Source organism: Misgurnus anguillicaudatus, chromosome 13 (assembly GCF_027580225.2).
Source record: "Misgurnus anguillicaudatus chromosome 13, ASM2758022v2, whole genome shotgun sequence".
Taxonomy (NCBI): domain Eukaryota; kingdom Metazoa; phylum Chordata; class Actinopteri; order Cypriniformes; family Cobitidae; genus Misgurnus; species Misgurnus anguillicaudatus.
The window spans coordinates 16,287,459-16,311,459 of NC_073349.2; the positions used below are offsets into that span (position 1 = coordinate 16,287,459).

The following is a 24,001-nucleotide window of genomic DNA, read 5'->3' on the forward strand; positions in this document are numbered from 1 at the left end:
TTCTCAAAAAGTGTTGCGGAGGATGAGAACATCAGGCATGGACACATCATTTTCCTAATTTTTCTTCATTATTATTATACATGAATATTCAGTAAATATTTTTTCTGTCATCTAAAGTAGTCTAGCAAAACATCCATTTATTTTTTTTCTTAATATTTTTGTGTTAATTTGATTAAATTACAACATAACGCATGTTCAAACACAGCCGGACACATTGCGGTAATGAGAATTTCAGCAGAAAATGAGATAAAATTTACAATTATAAATTCTTGTGTTGAAATCACACATTGTGCAAGGTAGAACACAGTATTGTGTTAATTCTGATGCTTTTTAATGTTACTATATTACACATTTTAAAGCTTAGATCATTAGTGCCGTGGTGTTACAATGGTTTCGTGAGAATCACTCGGGTAATCGATGCGATTTTGTAAGAAGAATATCCATATTTTAAACTTTATAAACTTTAATAACTAACTTCCGATAACAACGCGGTCTTGGACTAACGTGATTCACGAGAGTCACTGCGCAACTTACCCATGGCAACCAATGCTCACTACGCTAAGTCCAAGATGACGTTGTTACCGGAAGCTAGTTATTATAGTTTATAAAGTTTGAAAATTTTCTTACAAAATTGCATCGATTACCCACAGAAGACCTTTATTATAGGGACATTCCACTTTTTAAAAAAATATACTCATTTTCCAGCTCCCCCAGTGTTAAACAGTTGATTCTCACCGTTTTGGAATCCATTCAGCTGATCTCTGTGTCTGGTGCTACCACTTTTAGCATAGCTTAGCACAATCCATTGAATCTGATTAGACCATTAGCATTGCGCTAAAAATAACCAAAGAGTTTGGATATTTTTCCTATTTAAAACTTGACTCTTCTGTGGTTACATCGTGTACTAAGACCGACAGAAAATTCAAAGTTGCCATTTTCTAGGCAGATATGGCTAGGAACTATACTCTCATTCTGGCATAATAATCAAGGACCTGTCTGCAGTAGAGGATGACACGGGAGTGGATTTTCACTCCTGTCCCGTCCCACTCCCATAGAAATAAATCTTGTCCCGTCCCACTCCCAGACCAAAGTTTAAAAAATAATCCCATCCCATCCCGCTCCTGGTAAATTGACTCCCACTCCCATCCCGCTCCTGTTTAAACTGACTCCCGCTCCTGTATCCCTCCCATATGTTTTTTCTTCAACTAGTGTTTAGTTCATACAAAGAATTTGATTTAATCTGCTCTCCATCCTGTTTTGGACCAGCTGCTGAGCCGGTTTCTAGATTTTCTCCAAAAAATGGAATACAGCAAATAAAAGAAAAACAATACATAGTTCACTCCATGTCTACAATAGTTTAATAAACCCAAAGTCTGGAGTCCAGAACACAAGAACCAGAGGAATAATTGGATTATGGGTGTTTAATTCACAGTTGCAGTATGGCCCTAAAACCTTCCATTAATATGCACTTAAGTATCTGTGTTTGTGTGGTTCTGCAACAACAAATAATAAACAAGAATAAAAGCCTTATGAAAGAACATTAATATACATTTGTTTAAATAACCAGCATTAACAGCTGTAATTAAGTTAAAATATGCAAAAATATACAAGATACCGCGAAATGGTGTCATATGTTCTAAAATGTGACTAGCACATGTATCAGATAACACATACAGTAAATAACTATATTTGTTAGAATTGTTAAAAAACTGTATAAGTATTAGAACTATACAATCTCCAATATAAGGAAATAATACTTAATAAATATGTACAAGATAAACTAACACAAATATAAACTGGGTACCATGACTATTAATGAGAAGATTCGCAGCTAACAGCTTCATTTACATTATGAATGATAACTGACCATGTAACATAAAAGACGCGGTAATCTTGCTGCTAATTTAAAGACAACTAGAGAAAACTTACTATTCGGCACTGACGCACACAATAAAGCACAGAAACTATCCAAACAGCAGGAAATCTCTTCGCAACACAACTCTTGTCACACACTTATCTCTCCGTTTGATCAGAGCCGCTATACTCTATGCTGCTGTTCCCTTTTCTCATAAGCGCTCAGGCTGCGTTGGAGCTCTTATGCACCAGGGAGACGCATCCGTGAACATTCATGCAACCTTTCTTACACATGCAAACACACACACACACAGGCACGCACACACACAATATATTAACTAAGTTTATTTATAGAAACTGCATATTTGTGTATAAAGTTGGGTATCATAGTTTTATTACGATCCCGGTCCCGTCCACTCCCGCTGACTTTTTTTCCTGTCCCGTCCCAACCCCGTGATTAATAGTGATTTTGTTCCCGATCCCACAGGAATCCCGCAGGACCCGCGGGATTCCCGAAAAAATGTCAGCCTCTAGTCTGCAGCAGGCTTGGTGATATCACGCACTGCCCGAAAATAGTCCCCTGCCATTGAAAGTTACTAAGGGGACTATTTTCGGCTGCTGTGTAATATCACTACGCCTGCTTCATCCATGTTACAGCTGCAAAGTCCTTGATAATTACGCCAGAATGAGAGTATAGTTTTTTTTGACGCAATGCTAATGGTCTAATCAGATTCAATGGATTGTGCTAAGCTATGCTAAAAGTGGTAGCGCCAGACCTGGAGATCAGCTGAATGGATTCCAAAACTGTAAAAATCATATGTTAGCTCTAGGGGAGCTGGAAAAAGAGCATATTTTTTTAAAAGTGAAATGTCCCTTTAACTCATTGGAGCCGTGTGGATTACCTCTGTGAAGGTTGAATGCACTTTTGGGGGTTTAAAGTGAGAAGTTGTTCCCTGATCCCTGTTTTCTACTATTATAAAGCTCTGAAGCGCAAGGACATTTACTAAAATAACTCAAAATGTGTTAGTCTGAAAGATCATGGACGTGTGTATATCAGATTGCTTGAGGGTGAGTAAATCATGTGGTCATTTTGATAATTGGCTGGAGTATCAAGGTTTGTGGCTGCTTAACTTTGCCCTAAATGTTATTTTCATTGTCTGTGACAGGAAGCATGCTCCTTGCAGTACTACTTCCTGGTTCTGTGGAAGATTCTGGGAGTGCTGCCACCTTCAAAAGCCTGTATTGAGCAGCTTAAGAGTGGCATTAGTGATCCCAGTGAAAGTGACATTTTACACACCCTCAGGTGGTCATCAAGGTTACGAGTCAGCACTTACGTCAACTGGATCAAGGTTGGTTTTGTAACCTTATCTTTGGACAAAATGAGCAAAGTTGCCTTGATTTCTAGCACCTTATTCGCCAAATTCATCAATGTACTTTTCTCTAATTCAGGAACATTTAGTAAAGCAGGGAATGAAAGCGGATCACGCCACATCTCTTATCGAAGTAGCCTCTGCCAAATGCAGTGTGGTGAAGTATGACGTAGAGCTTGCTGAGGAATACATGGCCAGACAGGTACAGCATTACGGTAGCCATAGATGGTTCAGATGTATTTATTATTTATTAAATTACTTCATAAAATCTTTTCCTGCCTAGATTTCGTCATTTTGCTGTGTGGACCCCAGCAGCATCCTACCTCTTCACCAAGTCCCCTCTCTACAAACCATATACACCTTGGACGCTGTGATTTCCAAAGTGCAAGTATCTCTAGATGAGCATTTCTCCAAAGTTGCCGCCGATGCAGACCCACACAAATCCTCCGAGATCACCAAAAACCTTCTGCCGGCCACGCTGCAGCTTATTGACGTCTACACGGCTTTTACCAGGTTTGTGGGCGAATTCTCTAGTAATTGTTATTAAACTTAGTTCAGCTGACTGATAGTCCTGTGTTTGCTCAGATCATACTTGCTGATGAGCCTGCCTGAGGAAGGAGAACACAAGCACACTGAAGCTAAACTGCAGGGTTACGCTGCCGTGTTGTCCATCGGATCTACACGCTGCAAGGCCAATACGCTTGGTATGAGTTCCGCCCTCCTTTGTTTGTGTATTCTGAATAAATGTCTAGTCCACCATTGTTGATTTATCTCTGCTATCTTTTAGGTCAGAATGTGATGCAGAACCTGCCATCAGCCGTTCAGACACTGTGCGAAACATGGAACAACATACACACTAATGAGTTCCCTAACTTTGGCTCATGGGTAAGCATCCTTTCTCCTGTAGCCCTTTCTTTTCCCAAGTACTTTGCAATAACTCAATTTCTTTGCCCATGGCGGAATGCTTTCGCCAATGACACCATCCCATCAGAAAGCTACATAAGCGCAATCCAGGCGGCCCACCTGGGCACCCTCTGCAACCAATCGCTGCCTTTGGCGTCTTCTCTCAAACACATTTTGCTGTCGCTGGTGCGCCTTACTGGAGACCTGATTGTGTAAGGCCTGGAAAAAGACTGACGGATTTACATTTGATAAACTAGTTGTAAATGCTAATGATTGTTTTTGCCTTTAGCACAGAGGAGCTGAACGGTCCACAGGTGATCCGCACACTCCTGCCTCTCCTGCTGGAGAGCAGCACGGAGAGTGTGGCAGAGATCTGCAGCACATCGCTGGAGAGGATCCTTGGCCCTGCTGAATCAGATGCTTTCCTGGCCCTTGTCTACGAGCGTCTTGTTACAGGCTGCTACAACATCATTGCTAACCACTCTGACCCCAACAGGTAAGACCACTATGGCTATTTCTTATATTTGAGGTTAGTAATTTAAATAAACCCTGATAATTATGTATAATGGTTATATTTCTGGTTAGTGGTCTGGATGAGTCTGTTCTTGAAGAATGCCTGCAGTACCTTGAGAAACAACTGGAAAGCAGTCAGGTCCGCAAAGCCATGGAGGAATTTTTTTCATTCAGGTACTGACTTGTCAATCATTTCTTTTCAGATATCCCTAGGAAACATGTTGCATATTTACATAAACTTCCCTTTGTAGTGGAGAACTGGTGCAGATCATGATGGCCACCGCCAATGAAAATCTATCTGCAAAGTTTTGCAACCGGGTTTTAAAATTCTTCACTAAATTGTTTCAGCTCAGTAAGTATCCTTGCTCTTTTTGTACAGTCTATCAAGCACTTTACTCTGTACGTTTCTCTCACGCGTCCCATCTGCTTTCATACTTCAGCGGAAAAGAACCCTAATCCCAGCCTTCTGTCCCTGTGCGGCTCTTTGGCCCAGCTGGCTTGCGTTGAGCCCACGAGACTGCAGGCCTGGCTGAGGCGAATGACGGCCTCTCCTCCCAAAGACTCGGACCAGCTGGACACGGTGCAGGAGAACAGACAGCTCCTACAACTCCTCACCTCCTACATCGTCCGCGACAACAGCCAGGTCGGTGAGGGTGTCTGTACTGTGCTACTGAGCACCCTCGTTCCCATGGCAACAGAGATGCTGGCCAGTGGCGATGGGGCAGGTTTCCCCGAGCTCATGATCATCATGGGCACACTAGCGAGTGCAGGGCAAGGAGCTGGGCATCTCCAGCTACACAGAGCTGCCATTGACTGGCTCACAAGATGGTGAGTGATGTTTTTGATTTTAACCTTCCCCCTTCCACACTAGCATATTAAAGGGATAGTTCACACAAAAATGAAAATAATGTCATTAATGACCAACCCTTATGTCGTTCCAAACTCGTAAGACCTTCTGTTCATCTTCGGAACACAGTTCAAGATGTTTTATATTTAGTCAGAGAGCTTGTTGACACTTCATTGAAATCTACGTATGGTATACTGTCCATGTCCAGAAAGGTAATAAAAACATCATCAAAGTAGTCCATGTGACATCAGTGGGTCAGTTAGATTCTGCTGAAGCATCGAAAATACATTTTGGTCCAAAAATAACAAAAATTATGACTTTATTCAGCATTGTTTTCTCTTTCGCGTCTGTTGTGAAGCACGTGCGTGAGACTAAAGTCACGTGACTGCAGTGACGCGGCTGACGTGTTATCTGGTGCGCTCCAGCTGCTTTTTTGTGCGCCCGAGCTTCGTTTACAGTCTGAGGGAGACGCATGCTGTAAGTTTGAAAAAAAAAACGTTGCAAACATGTCTGAGGATAACACGTCATCCACGTCACTGCAGTCACATGACTCCAATCTCACGCATGCGCTCCACAACAGACACGGAAGAGAAGACAATGCTGAACAAAGTCGTAATTTTTGTTATTTTTGGACCAAAATGTATTTTCGATTTTATTACCTTTCTGGACATGGACAGTATACCATACGTACATTTTCAATAAAGTGTCAACAAGCTCTCGAACTAAATATAAAACATCTTAAACTGTGTTCCGAAGATGAATGGAGGTCTTACGAGTTTGGAACAACATGAGGGTGAGTCATTAATGACATTATTTTCATTTTTGGGTAAACTATCCCTTTAATGGCCTTAAAGCAGGGGTGGGCATTCATGGTCCTGCAAAGTTTTGGGCCAACCCTAATCAAAAACAACTGAAAAATCTAATCAAAGGCAGCAGGATGACTTGAAATGGCATTCAGGTGTGTTTGATTAGTGTTGGAGCTAAACTTCGCAGAATAGTGGCCCTCCAGGACCAGGAATGCCCACCTCTGTCGTAAAGCAAACCCTCATGGGTTAAATTGGCAAAACTCTAACTTTAATTTCATTTTTAACTTATATTAAGATCTTATAATTTCTCTTTTAGTAAAAAATACTTGTATCAGAAGAATGTTGTGGAAAAAGTTACCGCCAATGTGTCCCAAGGCAAGGTAAGCATCGTGTCCATTCAAACATTCAGATGTTTTTAGTTTGGTCCAGGTCGGATTACAACTGGAATCTTTTTGTTTGCAGCATGCCAGCATGTTGGAGTGCGCCTGCCACATTATTTCTTACCTGGCGGATGTGATGAACGCTTTGAGACAGACCAGTGGCCAGGGCTCATCCCAGCTCCTGATGGAGGGAGAGGAGAAGGCCATTGAGGTGGACTCTGATTGGGTGGAGGAGCTGGCTGTGGAGGAAGATGACTCGCAGGCTGAGGACTCGGTCAGAAGATTCACTGTGCTTTAGATTTGAAATACTGCCTGCTCCAGATTTTTTAACTCGACCCTGTTTGCTTATTTGAATATGTCAAGGGTTGATGTTGGGGCATTTGGTTCTTATGTGTCTTATTAATGCAATTTGAGCACTACAGCAGAGGGGACGATTTTTTAACGTTCATTTTAATCTGTTGCGTACAAATGATTTAAATAGACCAGCAATTATAAAACATTTGTGACAGGGAAAACAAATGCATCCCTTGTCTAAAGCCCCTTAAAGGGATAGTTCACCCTAAAATGATCATCATTTGTCATCATTTTTCTAATAATTTCTTTCTTCTGCTCAACACAAGAAGATATTTTGAGCAATGTTTGTAACCACACCGTTTTTGAGCACCATTGACTTCCATAGTAGTATTTTTCCTACTATGGAAGTCAATGGTGCTTCTGTTTCATTACAAATATCTTCGTTTGTGTTCAGGCAAACTTTATAAGTGAGTAAATGATGACAGAATTGAAATTTTTGGTGAACTATCCCTTTTAAGTGCTTTGTGTTTTTAGCAACGGAGCAACATAAATCACTTTTGTGTTTTAGGACGAGGATTCGCTCTGCAATAAGTTATGCACCTTCACCATCACGCAAAAGGAATTCATGAACCAGCACTGGTAATACATCTACCTGGCCTTCCTTTGCTATGAAACTCAGTGGCGTTCTGTCAACGGCCTTAATCACCTGCTCTTGCCTATACAGGTATCACTGTCACACCTGTAAGATGGTGGATGGGGTAGGTGTGTGCACAGTGTGTGCCAAGGTCTGTCACAAAGACCATGAGATCTCCTATGCCAAATACGGTTCTTTCTTCTGTGACTGCGGTGCCAAGGAGGATGGCAGCTGCCAGGTGAGACCGAATACTTCGGGTCATCATGGGAAAAGAGCAACCGCGGTAACTTTGGCTTGCAAATCATTTATCATTGACCGCCATTAGCTCATTTCAGTTCTCCCTCAATTCATCAGGGTTTGCGACATTTTGTATTAAAGCAAAACTTTTCTCCGTTACGTGATATAGTAATATTTCTTAAATCTTGCCTGTTTGGTTATATTATTAATACTTTATTAAGAACTGTTTAATTGCCAATTATAGTCTTAATAATTGATCTTCACTGTCAAGATATTTTAAGCTTTTTTCGATTGCCATCTTTACCATTAAAGCCATATTCATTCATGCATGTCTCCTTGATGGAATCTCAAAGCATGTAACAATTAAATTAAATTAACTCTCTTATCCCCATATTGCCCCTGCATAAACATCCTTTGGAATTTAGTCAGACCAATGCCACAGATCCCACATCCCTGATCCCGGTTCGGCATCTGTGTGTTTCAGGCACTCGTGAAGCGAAGTCCCAGCAGTGGAATCAGCTCCACCATGAAGGAGTCCTCGGCCTTCCAGAGCGAGCTGCGCATGCCAGAGAGCGCGATCCGTCACCAGAGCGCCTCGCCCGCCGACAAGGGTAAAGTCACCATCTGTGATGGCAAGAGCAGCGACGAGGAGAAGCCCAAGAAAAGCAGCGTGTGCAAAAACATCGAGGGCTGCCGAGAGGACCTGCTCATACAAGTCGTAAGAGAACTTTACTCCCTACTACATTGTTCGTTGTATTTTGTTTGGTTTATGATATATTGACAGTGTCTCTTGTTTTGAAGGCAAGTTCCTCCACAGCGGCACTCGTGCTGGAGTTGCTTACCTTTTTGATGGACGCCATTCAGACCAACTTCCAGCAGGCATCTGCAGTGGGCAGCAGCAGCCGTGCTCAGCACGCTCTCAATGAGCTGCACACTCAAGACAAGACCGTAGAGATGACAGACCAGCTTATGGTAGGAATGTACTTGAATGCTCTTAAATTACGCCCAACAAGTTTTTAAAATAGGTTGTAAACACAGATTTGTTTTGGTGATGTTCCAGGTTCCCACTCTGGGCTCACAGGAGGGTGCTTTCGAGAATGTCAGGATGAACTACAGCGGAGATCAAGGACAGACCATCCGGCAGCTCATCAGTGCTCATGTGCTGCGTCGGGTGGCCATGTGCGTGCTGTCTTCCCCTCACGGACGCAGACAACACCTTGCCGTCAGCCACGAGAAGGGCAAGGTAATTCAGAAAACGTTCGCCTATGTCTCAGTTTTAATATTTGATTTTATGTCCGTCAGCTAGGTTATGAGGTCATAGCTGTATCGACCGATCAACATCAAGAAACCAGTAAATTACTTTTATAAAAACATTTCCCCCCTTCATGGCACCTGTTTTTTTTTTTTACAGATCACAGTTCTGCAGTTGTCTGCACTTTTAAAGCAGGCTGACTCCAGTAAGAGAAAATTGACTCTGACTCGACTGGCTTCAGCCCCGGTTCCTTTCACTGTGCTAAGCCTTACGGGAAATGCCTGTAATGAAGACTATCTAGCAGTGTGTGGACTCAAGGTAATGCAAGACCGCTAATTTTCCAAGACAGGGTAGATGCTGATTTTTGTATGAGATTATGTAAAGGTTTGTCATTTTTCATAGGACTGCCACGTCTTGACGTTCAGCAGCACTGGCTCCGTGTCCGATCACCTGGTACTGCACCCCCAGCTCGCAACTGGAAATTTCATCATTAAAGCCGTATGGCTACCTGGATCTCAGACTGAATTGGCCATCATCACTGCTGATTTTGTCAAGGTGAACTGGATTTTGTATTTGAGTTTTCACTGTGTATGATATAAATAACTCCCTGGCAACCACAGGAATACAAATAAAGAACACTAAAACTTGAATTGCATCACACTGGCAAACACCCACAGCCCTGGAAGTTTTCCTTACTTAAAAATCTGCTTATTTCTGTCATAAGTAAGGTCCCGTAACCCCTTAAGTGGTGCAAATACAGTACCCTTGAATGGGGGGGTGAAAATGTGATTCACCTTCAAATTAATATAACTCTGGCATTTTTTGGTCTAGAAGTATAATCTTGCAAGGTCTTGTTTTAAGGAAAGACACTTTGGGGGTTTTCACAGAAGGTGAAAATATTAAATAAATAAATTGTTATAGCAGTTTACATTTATTTTAATAAATAAAAATAATTCCATAAAATATTAATTTATTAATAAAATTATACAAATTTAAATATTTTACAAAAGTAATAATGTAAACATGAATCCATAAGTCTCAAGTAGTTCTGATCCAAATTTCAAGTTAAAATCACAAAAAATTAGGTTTGGTTTCACACTTTTAGTTGTTTCACCAACAACGGCCACTAGGTGTCAACGGTTTACTTCATTCTCTTGTCATAAATTAATAAATTACTGTCACTGCATTATTATTACTGCAAAAAGATTTTGAAATATGAAAACTACATTCTTAGAGCTTTCCAACAATAAATCGTTTGTCAACATTTCTGAAGATTTAAGTTTTATGAATATGTAATAATTTATATGTAATCCTATGGGGGGTCATGTAAAAAACTGTCACTACATTATTTCTATCATCAGATGACTTTGAAATATAAAAACAGACATGTTTGAAACTGACTCTCACTACATCATAATTCTCCCAAAATGGTGAAGAAATATGAAACAACAAACTTAGAGCTTTTCAACAATATATAGTTTGTCATGATTGGATAAGGATTCGCATGCAAAACACTAATGTAGGCGTCCCGCTGGTGGGACAGTAACATTTCGCATGATTTATTTGTTTTGAGGCAAACTCTCTTCATAAATGAATCAATTACTCTCCCTACATAATTTATTTTATAAAACACTGTTGAAATATGTATTTTAGAGGCCTAGACCTTTCCAAAAATATATAGTTTGTTGTGATGTAAATTTTGTGTCTATGGAAAATATTGAAGTAAACTTAATGGGTTAAACCACTTTTCCTTGTAGATCTATGACTTATCTGTGGATGCCTTGAGCCCCATGTACTACTTCCTCCTACCAAGTTCAAAGATCAGAGACGCTACCTTCCTGTTCAACGAGGAGGGCAAAAACATCATCGTGATCATGTCGTCAGCTGGCTACATGTACACTCAGGTCATGGACGAGTCCAGCAGCGCCCAGCACGGCCCCTTTTATGTCACCAACGTTCTGGAGATTAACCACGAGGACCTAAAGGTTTTTACAACGTTCCTTTCCTGTAGAATCAGTTGAGCCATTTAGATTGGATTGTTGGAGGGGTAGCTACAGATTGAGCGTGTTGTTTTTCTTCACAGGACAGTAATGGGCAGGTGGCTGGAGGCGGAGTCTCTGTGTATTACTCCCACGTCCTGCAAATGCTCTTCTTCAGCTACAGCCAGGGCAAGTCATTCGCTGCCACGGTGAGCCGCAGCAGCGTGGAAACCCAGAGACTCTTCACCATCAATGTCAAAGGGTAGGATGCATATCAGAAAAGCATTTAATCTTACAAATCAAGATTGTTTTAAGATTTCTCTTAAGGATTTTGTTTTTCCTATATGTGCAGTTCGAATGGAGGCAGTAAAACATCTCCAGCTCTTTGTCAGTGGTCAGAAGTGATGAACCATCCAGGTCTGGTGTGCTGTGTCCAGCAGACCACTGGGATTCCTCTAGTCATCATGGTGAAGCCAGACACGTTCCTTATTCAAGAAATTAAAACCCTGCCTGCAAAAGCTAAGGTCAGTTTTTTGTGTTTAACTTTTATGCTGGAATCTATGTGTTTTATACCCATAGCTTTTCGTTAATTATGAGCGTTCACAAATAAACTCCCGTGCCCCTAAGATTCAAGACATGGTGGCGATTCGTCACACAGCGAGCAACGAGCAGCAGCGCACCACCATGATCCTGCTCTGTGAAGACGGCAGCTTGCGTATCTACATGGCCAACGTGGAGAACACGTCCTATTGGCTGCAGCCCTCCCTGCAGCCCAGCAGCGTCATTAGCATCATGAAACCTGTCCGTAAGCGCAAGACAGCCACTGCCAGTAAGTCACACCGCATTATAGTTAGCTTAAATGTATACCTTGAATGTCTTCACACTAAGTGATATGTACCAAGTTGATTGTGAGAAATGCCAAAATGATATGCCATTTATTTGGTTTCTCTCCTCAGCCACACGGACATCCAGCCAGGTCACGTTCCCCGTGGACTTTTTCGAGCACAACCAGCAACTCACAGAGGTTGAGTTTGGAGGCAATGACCTCCTGCAGGTCTACAATGGACAGCAGATCAAACATCGGCTGAACTCAACAGGGATGTATGTGGCCAACACAAAGGTAATTTTTTTTTTATTAAAAATGATTATCCATGTCTTCGTGGGTCATTTCAGCTACTTAGCTCGGCTTTTGTGAATTTGTGCTGAACAGCCTGGAGGGTTCACGGTGGAAGTAGTGAACAATAACACTTCAATGGTGATGACTGGAATGAGGGTACAGATCGGCACCCAAGCCATCGAACGAGCTCCCTCCTACATCGAGATCTTCGGACGCACCATGCAGTTAAACCTGACACGCTCACGCTGGTTCGACTTCCCCTTTACACGTGAGGAAGCCCTGCAGGCCGACAAGAAGCTCTCCATTTTCAGTAAGCGTCTAATAGCAAATGTTTAACATCATGAGACAAACAAATCCAGGGAAGGTTACTGTGTACTGTTCTGCATCCTGAGATACTGGTGCATGACCAGAAAAACTGATGTATTTCTTTTATCTAATGTTTTAGTTGGTGCCTCAGTTGACCCAGCAGGTGTCACCATGCTGGACTCGGTTAAGATATATGGCAAAACCAAAGAGCAGTTTGGCTGGCCAGATGAGCCACCAGAAGACTTCTCTTCAGCAGCAGTCAATAATGTGTGCAGCCCCAACCTCAACCAGGGCAATGGTGCTGGAGACGCTGATGTCACCAGCCCCATCACAACCAGTGGCACTGTGCTAGAGAGGTACACCTGTGTGGTCTCACTGCGATCTGTTAATCGGTTTTGTTTAATTTCCAACCTTCAAGCTGTAGTACTATAGAAATGCGTTTTCTTTATGTGGTCATTTTAAATAATCTCATTGTCTATCATCTCTTCATTTCACTATTAGTTTATTAAATCTACATTATTGTCTAAAGACTTCCATAATTGATGCCAGTTACTATAAATGAAAGTGCAGTGGAGAAAGGAGGAAGAGGGGAGGGGTGTGCTTGATCCGTCCAGTCAGCCTGATCTCACGAAAATTTGTACATTTGTTATTTTATGAGTTGGCTAATTGGTATGGATTCGTGCAAAGTTAATGGTGCAAAAACATAGAAAACAATAACGAAACCCCACCCCCTAACCTCAGTGTCACAAGTCGTACAAAAATGTGCAAATGTGGTCGTACAAATTAGCCACCTCGTAAAATACGTACGAGATGGCGTTGGTCCAGTCTATGGCTGCCATCATAATGATGACATCATGCTTGCATGCTCACGTTTCCTGTGTTTGACATTCAAATCATGTTTACACGTTTCTTTTCTGTGATCCTCACACATTTTTCTTTTTCTTTGCTCCCTAAAACAATAAAAAAGTTGTGAAACTGAGTCCTTATCAGCCTTGGACCGGTTAGTAATCGCCCTTTCTCTGCTTGTGTGCATGATGGTTTGCTCGTGCGTGTGTGTGTGTGTGTGTGTGTGTGTGTGAGAGAGCAGACTGAGCTTGCTCTGGTGTACAACATGCAGGACATTTACAGCTTTTATAAAGAGATCATTAATCACATAAATGATTTCAAATGCTTTAATGTTTGATAATGCGATTATGATTTGATATGCTTTGGGAATGGTTTACAGTTTATGTCTTAATAGTTGTTATTATAAACAGATTTTTTTACATTTTATGTATTGGTTTTCCTGTCTAATTGTAATCTGAATTCTAGGTTGGTGGTGAGCTCGCTGGAAGCTCTAGAGAGCTGCTTTGCTGTGGGTTCGCCCAATGAAAAGGCAAGGATGTGTTTTTGTACTAGGGTCACTAAAATAATTCCAGTATTGGTCATGACTACCAAAATGTTGGTATAGTGGCTAGTCGACTTTATACAGTTTGATATTTATGTTTCTCAATAGGAGAAAAATAAGACTGCAGCCCTAGAGCTGGCCACCCTCTTGCTGTCTATCCCCACCCCAGCCGGAGTACAGCAGCAGACCAAAGGTCTCCTGGCCAGCCTGCACACCAGCCGTACGGCCTACCACAACCACAAGGTACGCATGCTATTTTCACACCACAACATGTAAAATCACAGACTGCTTGTTTACTTTGCTTACTAGTGCTAAATCTATGTATAGGATCAGTCTCTGCTGAGCAACGCGGTACAGTGTCTGAACAGCTCCTGTAAAGAAGGGAAGGAACTCGACCCTGATGTTTTCCAGAGGCTGGTGATCACAGCTCGCTCTATCGCCATCATGAGACCCAATAACCTTGTGCACTTTACAGAGTCCAGACTTCCTCAATCCGACACTGATGCTAAGTACTTTTAGGGGATGTTCATACTTGACATGTTTGGTTTGATTAAAATCGTCATGTTGGTGCGGTTCATTTGAATAAATGTGAATGCTGCCACCCGAACTTTGGTGGGCACTAATTAACAAGCGAACTAAGACCACTGAAAAGGTGGGTCTCTGCCCGCTTCCAAACAAATTCTGGTACGATTCGACTGATTATTGAACATACATGGACGAGGGACAGGGCAACGAATCAAAAACACAATGTTTGCTGATTAAATGCCAGTATGAACGCAAAGCGAACCAGGACTTAAAGGGTTAGTCAATTTTTAAAAAAAAATCCAGATAATTTATTCACTACCATGTCATCCAAAATGTTGATGTCTTTCTTTGTTCAGTCGAGAAGAAATTATGTTTTTTGAGGAAAACATTCCAGGAGTTTTCTCATTTTAATGGACTTTAATGGACCCCAACACTCAACATTTTTATTGCAGTTTAAAATTGCAGTTTCAAAGGACTCTAAACAATCACAAACGAGTCATAAGGGTCTTATCTAGCGAAACGATTGTCATTTTTGACAAGAAAAACAAAAACATGCACCCCTACACCACAACTTCTCGTCCATCTCCGGCCTGTGACGCGCCAGCGCAACCTCACGTATTTGCATAGTGACGCAGAAAGGTCACGTGTTACATATATGAAACGCACATTTGCGGACCATTTTAAACAATAAACTGACAAAAAGACATTAATTAACATCATTCAACATACAACGTCAGAACGGTCCTCTTTCTCCACACTTGTAAACACTGGGTAAGTTTCGCATCATCCGTGACCTCTTGACGTGATGACGTATTACGTGAGGTCGCATCAGAGGACCGGAGATAGACGAGAAGTTGTGGTTTAAAAGTGCACTTTTTTTTTTCTTGTCAAAAATGACAATCGTTTCGCTAGATAAGACTCTTATGCCTCGTTTGGGATCGTTTGGAGTCCTTTGAAACTGCTATTTTAAACTGCAATGGAACTGTTAAGTGTTGGGGTCCTTTAAGGTCCATTAAAATGTGAGAAATCCTGGAATGTTTTCCTCATAAAACATAATTTCTTCTCGACTGAACAAAGAAAGACATCAACATTTTGGATGACATGGTAGTGAGTAAATTATCTGGATTTTTTAAAGAAAATGGACTAATCCTTTAATAAATAGTTTTCTTTTTTTTGGTCCGGACGCCCTTAAGCTTTATTTAGAAGTTGTTTATATGATCTGTTGGTTTGTGTACCTTGAAATGATTAAGATGTTTTTCTCCCTTCAGATGCAGGTGATGATGGGAAAGATGGACTAAAACAAGCAGATACTGAGAGCTGTAGCTTCATCATGCAGTTGGTCAGCAACTTCTGGAAGCTTCATGCTCTCAAACCCAAGAATGCTTTTCTGGCTCCGGCCTGTCTGCCAGGTATTCGATCAAAGCCCAATGTTTCGTTGATTTGAACCTCGATAGCTGGATTTATTAACCTGTTTGTTTTTCCTAAGGTCTGACCCACATTGAAGCCACAGTCAATGCTCTGATAGATATCATCCATGGTTACTGCACCTGTGAGCTGGATTACATCAATGTGGCATCCAAAATCTACATGCAGATGCTGCTCTGCCCTGTAAGCTTCTTAGTTATTTAAATCTCTATAAGGTAAACTGGATCTTGAGACAAAATTATGATTAACTTCTACGGCTTTGATTTTATCAGGACAACTCCGTGAGCTTTGCTTGCAAACAGGCTTTGATTAGAGTCTTGAGGCCCAGAAACAAACGTAGACACGTGACCCTGCCTTCTCCACCACGTTCCAACACACCTATGGGTAAGAGCAGTATAGTTTAGATTAATTATTTCTAGGATGTAGATGCATTAATAACTTGCTGTGTTATGATGTCCTAGGAGATAAAGATGACGATGATGATGATGATGCCGATGACAAGATGCAATCCTCCAACCTGACTGGAGGAGAAGGGGGCAGGCAGGAGAGTCAAGAACAAAATGAGGTGGACCACGGGGACTTTGAGATGGTGGTGAGTTTCGCCCAATACAGGCTAATGATAAAAGATCTTCACTGTTAAAGGATTAGTCCATTTTCTAAAAAAAATCCAGATAATTTACTCACCACCATGTCATCCAAAATGTTGATGTCTTTCTTTGTTCAGTCGAGAAGAAATAATTTTTTTTAGAAAAACATTGCAGGATTTTTCTAATTTTAATGGACTTTAATAGACCCCAACACTTAACAGTTTTAATGCAGTTTTGAAAGGACTCTAAACGATCCCAAACGAGGCATGAGGGTCTTATCTAGCGAAACGATTGTCATTTTTGGCAAGAAAAATAAAAAATATGCAATTTAAACCACAACTCGCCATCCTCCGGTCGTGCGACACGCCAGCGCGACCTCACGTAATACGCCATCACGTCAAGAGGTCACGGATGACGTATGCGAAACTACGCCCCAGTGTTTACAAGTGTGGAGAAAGAGGACCGTTCCGACGTTGTTGTATGTCGAATGATACTAATTAATGTTTTTGTGTCAAATGTGCGTTTCATATATGTAACACGTGACCTTTCAACGTCGTTACGCAATTACGTATGGTCGCACTGGCGCATCACACAGCCGGAGGAAGAAGAGAAGTTGTGGTTTAAAAGTGCATATTTTTTCTTGCAAAAAAGACAATCGTTTCGCTAAATAAGACCCTTATGCGTCATTTGGGATCGTTTAGAGTCCTTTAAAAACTGCAATTTTAAACTGCATTAAAACTGCTAAGTGTTGGGGTCCATTAAAGTCCATTAAAATAAGAAAAATCCTGTAACGTTTTCCTCAAAAAACATAATTTCTTCTCGACTGAACAAAGAAAGACATCAACATTTTGGATGACATGGTGGTGATTAAATTATCTGGATTTTTCAAGAAAATTTACTAATCCTTTAATATAGAGGTTTCATCAAGTTGCTTGGTTTAAAGAGGTGTATCTTGTTTAGTATGTCTAAATTAGACAGTTGTTATGTAATCCTCTTCTCCGTTTTCCACACAGTCCGAGTCCATGGTTCTGGAGACTGCAGAGAATGTGAACAATGGCAACCCATCTCCTCTGGAAGCTCTACTAGCAGGAGCAGAGGGCTTCCCTCCCATGCTGGACATCCCCCCGGACGCTGATGATGAAACCATGGTGGAGCTCGCCATAGCTCTCAGTCTGCAACAAGACCAGCAAGGTCAATGTGTCCGCCATGCAACATGCATGTTTAAATAACTGCAAAAACATTGCTTTAAAATTGGATTTATTTAGGAATCAGTGCATGGCAGGTCTCTGATGTGATTTTATGTGGTTTTATAGGCAGTAGCAGCAGTGCTCTGGGTCTGCAGAGTCTGGGTTTGTCTGGCCAGGCCCCCAGCTCCTCATCTCTGGATGCAGGAACCTTATCAGACACCACTGCATCAGGTAACTGCCCCAATCTCTCCACTGCCATAACTGCATGCTCAAATGCCCTCCTGAACCAAAAATCTTTCAATCAATTACATTCATTTTCATTTATACAGCTGTTTCTGTATGTGTATATGTATACATGTTTGTTTGCACCTTTAGAAACCCCCCCTTAGCAAAGCCTGCTGTTTTTTTCCTGTAACAGCTCTGGTTATGCTTTCAGCCCCAGCCTCGGATGATGAGGGGAGCACAGCGGCCACAGACGGCTCCACGCTGCGCACCTCTCCCGCCGAGCACGGGGGCAGCGTGGGCTCGGAGAGCGGAGGAAGTGTCATCGACTCAGTCGCGGGAGAACACAACGGTAAATGGATTTAGCATTTGTCTCATTTCAAATCATATGCGCTTGTATGTTTTGCTAAATTGGGTCTTCCGTTTCAGTGTCTGGCCGCAGCAGTGCATACGGAGATGCGGCTGTTGAAGGTCACCCTGCTGGACCGGGCAGTGTGAGCTCCAGCACTGGAGCCATCAGCACCACCACAGCCCAACATGAGGGAGAGGGATCCGAGGGGGAAGCGGAAACGGAGGGTGACATCCACACTAGCAACAGGTCTGTCTGCATGATGTGTAAATGTTATTATACAGCAGATGAAAAAATGTTGCCTTTCTCACTTTGCATCTCTTGATGCTTTTCAGGTTGCACATGGTTCGTCTGATGCTTTTGGAGCGTCTCCTTCAGCATCTGCCCCAGCTTCACACTGTGGGTGGAGTTCAGGCCATCCCCTACATGCAGGTCGTTCTTATGCTGACCACAGATCTGGACGGAGAGGACGAGAAGGACAAGGGAGCTCTCGACGACCTTCTGGCCCTGCTCATCGCTGAGCTCGGCATGCACAAGAGGGTAAGAAGATGCACCAGCAAGCCCTGTTTCCATGCAGTGTTGAAGAAACACGAAGAGTGTGATGAAGAGAGAGTGAACGTAAGGTTGTTGACCACATGAATTTTGCTTTTAGGATGTTTCAAAGAAGAATGAGCGGAGTGCCGTCAATGAGGTGCACCTGGTCATCATGAGACTTCTCAGTGTCTTCATGTCCCGCACCAAGTCTGGCTCCAAGTCCTCATCTGAGGTAACTGTAACATTCTGGCATCATTGTCACCCAAAACTAAAATCTAAGGCCTTTCTCGCTTCACCAACCACCAATATTTCCGTCAGGAAATAAAAAGCCTACCTAAAATGTTGTTGTTTGCACAGCAGTGAGCATAAAACATAATCTAATTTTGTCTCCGTCATCTCCATTTTCTCGGCAGTCGTCTTCTCTCATCTCCAACGCGACAGCCACCGCTCTGCTCAGCATGGGAGCGATCGACTACTGCCTGCATGTGCTTAAATCCCTGCTTGAGTTCTGGAAGACCCAGCAGGGTGAGGAGGAGCCGACGGCCACCAGTCAGCTCCTCAAACCCCACACATCCTCTTCACCACCCGACATGAGCCCGTTCTTCCTGCGGCAGTATGTCAAGGTAAGAGGCCAGCTGTTACCCAAACATTAAGGAGGAAGAGGATTTTTCATGGCTATTCATTGGTTTACATGGATGTGTTTCTCAGGGCCATGCTGCTGATGTGTTTGAAGCGTACTCTCAGCTCCTCACCGAGATGGTTCTACGCCTGCCATACCAGATCAAGAAAATCGCAGACGCCAATCCCCGCATCCCACCCCCAATCTTTGATCACTCCTGGTTCTATTTCCTGTCAGAGGTATTAATACACACAGTTCTGTGTATTAATATTTAGTTATCCATTAAGTATTTATAATGAATCCAACACCTTTCCCTTCTAGTATCTGATGATCCAGCAGACGCCGTTTGTAAGGCGTCAGGTACGAAAGCTCCTGCTCTTTATCTGTGGCTCCAAAGAGAAGTACCGTCAGCTCCGAGATCTCCACACGCTCGACTCTCACATGCGTGGCATCAAGAAGCTTCTGGAGGAACAGGGCATCTTCCTGAGAGGAGGAATTGTCACGGCAACATCTGGCTCTGCTCTGCAGTACGACACGCTTATTAGCCTGGTGAGTAGCAGGCTTGTGTGACAGCTTATTTTATGATTTGTTCTCCTCTGTTAGTTCACATTTACATCATTTTTTTACAGATGGAGCACCTTAAAGCATGTGCTGAAATCGCCACCCAGAGGACAGTCAACTGGCAGAAGTTCTGCATGAAGGATGACTGTGAGTACGCATTAAATGTTACATACTATCTACTTGAGGTCAGAGTTAAGAGGGTTCACATGAAGATGAAAGTTCATTGCTTAATAGGTTTTGCTAATCAATCTCTCTCTCTCTTGGGGTACGTGTAGCGGTGCTGTACTTTCTGCTACAAGTGAGTTTCCTAGTAGATGAGGGTGTTTCTCCAGTCCTGCTGCAGTTGCTCTCCTGCGCTCTGTGTGGCAGTAAAGTCATGGCGGCCTCTTCCTCCGGAGCATCCGGTGGAGGTTCAGGAACATCTCAGCCCTCTCAGAGCAAATCCTCCAGTAAGAAGAGCAAAAAAGAGGACAAGGAAAAAGACAAAGAAGGTTTGTTAAATTTTCACTTGATCTATGAAAGTGGTTAAGATTAATGCCATTTTGATTTATTTGTTAATATTGTGTTTGCAGGAGACGGAGCCGGCAGTCAGGAAGATCAGCTGTGCACGGCTCTGGTCAGTCAGCTTAACAAGTTTGCAGATAAGGAGACACTTATTCAGTTCCTCCGTTGCTTCCTGCTGGAGTCCAACTCTTCATCGGTGCGCTGGCAGGCCCACTGCCTCGCGCTGCATATCTACAGGTGCATGTCTACTGCACGCTCCTTAAACTTACTTTTTTGTTTCCAGTGCTTTGTGGTTTCTAATATCGACACTTATGTTGACTTTTCAGGAACTCAAATAAGTCTCAACAGGAGTTGCTGCTGGATCTGATGTGGGCCATTTGGCCAGAACTGCCCGCTTATGGGCGTAAAGCAGCTCAGTTTGTGGACTTGCTCGGATACTTTTCCCTCAAAACACCACAGACAGAGAAGAAGGTACTGTAATAATGCCTGATGGAGCTTTTACTCATGTTATTGATACCGTACATAGTGTGGTTGCTGTCCACTGAGATTACAGTTCATGTTAAGTCAGTAAATAAGGAAGCTAACTTGATTGGTCATTGCTTTCATACTGTTTTTCTTCATTAACAGCTGAAAGAATACTCCCAAAAAGCCGTAGAGATTCTGAGGGCACAGAACCACATCCTGACCAATCACCCCAATTCAAATATATACAAGTGAGTACATGCTCTAACTTTACTGAAGTATTGACAGTCAACAACTATTTGGTCAATATTTGCTGTCTTTTCTTAGCACCCTCTCTGGACTGGTGGAATTTGATGGATTTTACTTGGAAAGCGATCCGTGTTTGGTGTGCAACAACCCTGAAGTGCCCTTCTCAGTGAGTGACTCGCATTTAAATAAACGCTCATAAATTCTTGTTGTTGTGGGTTTTAATGTTAGCCTGCTTTGTTCTTTGTGCTTTCAGAACATCAAGCTCTCATCTATCAAAGTGGACACCCGTTACACCACCACACAGCAAGTGGTGAAGCTGATTGGCAGCCACACTATCAGCAAAGTCACGGTCAAGATCGGTGACCTGAAGAGAACCAAGATGGTTCGCACTATTAACCTCTACTACAACAACAGGACTGTACAGGCCATCGTTGAGCTGAAGAACAAGTGAGAATGTTTTTCAGTCTTATTTTGCAAATAAATGTTTTGACCATGAGAAGACAAACATTTTTATTTGGTTTTCATAGGCCTGCTCGATGGCACAAAGCTAAGAAGGTGCAGTTGACCCCTGGACAAACCGAAGTGAAGATTGACCTCCCTCTTCCCATCGTGGCCTCAAACCTGATGATTGAATTCTCGGATTTCTACGAGAACTACCAGGCGTCTACGGAGACCCTGCAGTGCCCTCGCTGCAGCGCTTCTGTACCTGCCAACCCAGGAGTGTGCGGCAACTGCGGAGAGAATGTCTATCAGTGCCACAAGTGCCGGTAAGCAGGGACTTGATTTATAGTTTGTACTGGAGTTTGAATTGCTATAATGCCACTAAAATTATGATTTTTCAGATCCATTAATTATGATGAGAAGGATCCCTTCCTGTGCAACGCCTGTGGTTTCTGTAAATATGCACGCTTTGACTTCATGCTTTATGCCAAACCTTGCTGTGCAGTGGATCCTATAGAAAATGAAGAAGACAGGAAAAAAGTAATAAAAATATATATTTTTTATACTGATAAAGCCCCTAAGACGTATTTTAACAATTACAAATATATATTTCATCCAGGCTGTGACCAACATCAACACACTTCTGGACAAAGCTGACCGCGTGTACCACCAGCTGATGGGTCACCGACCGCAGCTCGAGACTCTGCTGTCCAAAGTGAACGAGGCTGCACCTGAGAAACCACAGGTCAGTTACTGCTCTCTCTCTCCTACCAGATTAAACTTAGATTTGGACTTAGTACCAGGTACCTGGTGGCACTCTTGTGCACTATTAAAATTGTGATCAAATGTTACTCCGATATAGCATTAGGGCTGTCACAATTATTAAATAATCGTCTCATCGCGATTATTTGACCTCCTCGCAATGATTTTAGATCACCGCAATGATCGCATATCTCTATAAAAAACACAAGGGGGAGCTGCAGTACAAGACAGTACAAGATACAAGGCAGTATCTAATGGCGCTCCTTGACCGACTTTGTAATAGAGTACATTGCAAAGCCATTTAATACAGTGGAAAAACAGCATTTAAAGAAATTCATATTTACTGCTAGGTAAATCTTGCAAAAAAGGAAATTTAAATATTCTCAACAATGCGTAAAAAAAATGAACTAACAAAAAATCTATGAGAATTAAACGCCAAAGCTCTAAAACAGGCAATGAATCATCATTGTCGTCAAAATTTACCGTCAGACATATTTCATAATCGTGACAGCCCTATATAGTATTACTGAACACATTCTTACACGGGTGATTCTCACGAAAACTTGGTTTTAAAAATGTCAAGCATGAAAATGTAGAAATTGCATAAATTTACTTTTTTCCCCACCAGACATTGAAAAACAAAGTCTGGAGTAAATGGGAACATTAATTTAAAAACTTTTACTTATCATTTAACACTTTTTGTAACATAATTTAAAAAATTAGTCCTAAAAAATCTCATTACCGCAACAGTCAGAAAACATCAACACTGACATATTTTCAAAATGGCATGACAAACCTGAAAGAACATAATTTGGAGATTCTGCACATGCATTTAAAATCAAAGTATTATGCTTCTATTAATTAAATTAACATTTAATAAGCATCTGTTGCGGTAATGATAATCCAAATGTCGTGTAAGCATTCTGACAAGACAATATTTCAAATTAACTGTAAAAAATGATCTTACCTGGTAGCCATCTTGAAGTAACTGGTCCATGTGCTTGGTCACTCAAAATCAAACTTTATTAAAATTCTGTATGTGTGCTTAAACTGTTCTCAAAAAGTGTTGCGGAGGATGAGAACATCAGGCATGGACACATCATTTTCCATTATTATTATACATGAATATTCAGTAAATATTTTTTCTGTCATCTTAAGTAGTCTAGCAAAACATCCATTTATTTTTTTTTCTTAATAATTTTGTATTAATTTGATTAAATTACTACATAACGCATGTTCAAACACAGCCGGACACATTGCGGTAATGAGAATTTCAGCAGAAAATGAGATAAAATTTTCAATTATAAATTCTTATGTTGAAATCACACATTGTGCAAGGTAGAACACAGTATTGTGTTAATTCTGATGCTTTTTAATGTTACTATATTACACATTTTAAAGCTAAAATCATTAGTGCCGTGGTGTTTCAATGGTTTCGTGAGAATCACCCACACATTCTTGATCCGTTTTTGGTGTTCTTCTCAGGATGATACGGGAGCAGGGGCAGGGCTGGGCACCTCCACTGCCAGCGTCAATCGGTACATTCAACAATTAGCTCAGGAGTACAGCGGAGACTGCAGAACTTCATTCGATGAGCTCTCCAAAATCATCCAGGTTAGAGAACGACACCTCTCTGTATGCAAACGTTCAATTTGCTTCCGATCAGCTGTCGAAGAGTCTCTGTGTCTTTTGTTA

General features: G+C 41.9%; 1 protein-coding gene across 13 annotated transcripts in view; it reads left to right on the top strand.

The window, feature by feature from the left end:
• Positions 1 to 24,001, top strand: part of ubr4 (ubiquitin protein ligase E3 component n-recognin 4) — a 53,546-nt gene that overhangs the window by 14,728 nt on the left and 14,817 nt on the right. For 4 of the 13 annotated variants that reach the window (XM_073875169.1, XM_073875172.1, XM_073875170.1 and 1 more), the window contains 53 exons: positions 3,021 to 3,203; positions 3,304 to 3,426; positions 3,508 to 3,737; positions 3,810 to 3,928; positions 4,012 to 4,339; positions 4,417 to 4,623; positions 4,713 to 4,814; positions 4,892 to 4,992; positions 5,081 to 5,468; positions 6,610 to 6,673; positions 6,756 to 6,947; positions 7,536 to 7,606; positions 7,692 to 7,884; positions 8,323 to 8,556; positions 8,640 to 8,810; positions 8,899 to 9,081; positions 9,250 to 9,408; positions 9,493 to 9,645; positions 10,848 to 11,075; positions 11,174 to 11,331; positions 11,422 to 11,593; positions 11,697 to 11,898; positions 12,026 to 12,189; positions 12,280 to 12,496; positions 12,632 to 12,848; positions 13,460 to 13,492; positions 13,804 to 13,867; positions 13,988 to 14,122; positions 14,207 to 14,380; positions 15,672 to 15,813; positions 15,891 to 16,012; positions 16,102 to 16,213; positions 16,291 to 16,421; positions 17,430 to 17,607; positions 17,730 to 17,834; positions 18,022 to 18,177; positions 18,255 to 18,423; positions 18,510 to 18,714; positions 18,827 to 18,940; positions 19,122 to 19,331; positions 19,417 to 19,566; positions 19,649 to 19,876; positions 19,957 to 20,035; positions 20,164 to 20,379; positions 20,461 to 20,629; positions 20,719 to 20,863; positions 21,020 to 21,105; positions 21,182 to 21,269; positions 21,357 to 21,550; positions 21,631 to 21,870; positions 21,946 to 22,084; positions 22,164 to 22,289; positions 23,792 to 23,920. In XM_073875169.1, the coding sequence (XP_073731270.1) occupies positions 3,021 to 3,203; positions 3,304 to 3,426; positions 3,508 to 3,737; positions 3,810 to 3,928; positions 4,012 to 4,339; positions 4,417 to 4,623; positions 4,713 to 4,814; positions 4,892 to 4,992; positions 5,081 to 5,468; positions 6,610 to 6,673; positions 6,756 to 6,947; positions 7,536 to 7,606; positions 7,692 to 7,884; positions 8,323 to 8,556; positions 8,640 to 8,810; positions 8,899 to 9,081; positions 9,250 to 9,408; positions 9,493 to 9,645; positions 10,848 to 11,075; positions 11,174 to 11,331; positions 11,422 to 11,593; positions 11,697 to 11,898; positions 12,026 to 12,189; positions 12,280 to 12,496; positions 12,632 to 12,848; positions 13,460 to 13,492; positions 13,804 to 13,867; positions 13,988 to 14,122; positions 14,207 to 14,380; positions 15,672 to 15,813; positions 15,891 to 16,012; positions 16,102 to 16,213; positions 16,291 to 16,421; positions 17,430 to 17,607; positions 17,730 to 17,834; positions 18,022 to 18,177; positions 18,255 to 18,423; positions 18,510 to 18,714; positions 18,827 to 18,940; positions 19,122 to 19,331; positions 19,417 to 19,566; positions 19,649 to 19,876; positions 19,957 to 20,035; positions 20,164 to 20,379; positions 20,461 to 20,629; positions 20,719 to 20,863; positions 21,020 to 21,105; positions 21,182 to 21,269; positions 21,357 to 21,550; positions 21,631 to 21,870; positions 21,946 to 22,084; positions 22,164 to 22,289; positions 23,792 to 23,920 (8,598 nt within the window). The remainder of the gene's footprint in view (positions 1 to 3,020; positions 3,204 to 3,303; positions 3,427 to 3,507; positions 3,738 to 3,809; positions 3,929 to 4,011; positions 4,340 to 4,416; positions 4,624 to 4,712; positions 4,815 to 4,891; positions 4,993 to 5,080; positions 5,469 to 6,609; positions 6,674 to 6,755; positions 6,948 to 7,535; positions 7,607 to 7,691; positions 7,885 to 8,322; positions 8,557 to 8,639; positions 8,811 to 8,898; positions 9,082 to 9,249; positions 9,409 to 9,492; positions 9,646 to 10,847; positions 11,076 to 11,173; positions 11,332 to 11,421; positions 11,594 to 11,696; positions 11,899 to 12,025; positions 12,190 to 12,279; positions 12,497 to 12,631; positions 12,849 to 13,459; positions 13,493 to 13,803; positions 13,868 to 13,987; positions 14,123 to 14,206; positions 14,381 to 15,671; positions 15,814 to 15,890; positions 16,013 to 16,101; positions 16,214 to 16,290; positions 16,422 to 17,429; positions 17,608 to 17,729; positions 17,835 to 18,021; positions 18,178 to 18,254; positions 18,424 to 18,509; positions 18,715 to 18,826; positions 18,941 to 19,121; positions 19,332 to 19,416; positions 19,567 to 19,648; positions 19,877 to 19,956; positions 20,036 to 20,163; positions 20,380 to 20,460; positions 20,630 to 20,718; positions 20,864 to 21,019; positions 21,106 to 21,181; positions 21,270 to 21,356; positions 21,551 to 21,630; positions 21,871 to 21,945; positions 22,085 to 22,163; positions 22,290 to 23,791; positions 23,921 to 24,001) is intronic. The other 9 variants (XM_073875173.1, XM_073875179.1, XM_073875180.1 and 6 more) reach the window with 7 other exon arrangements.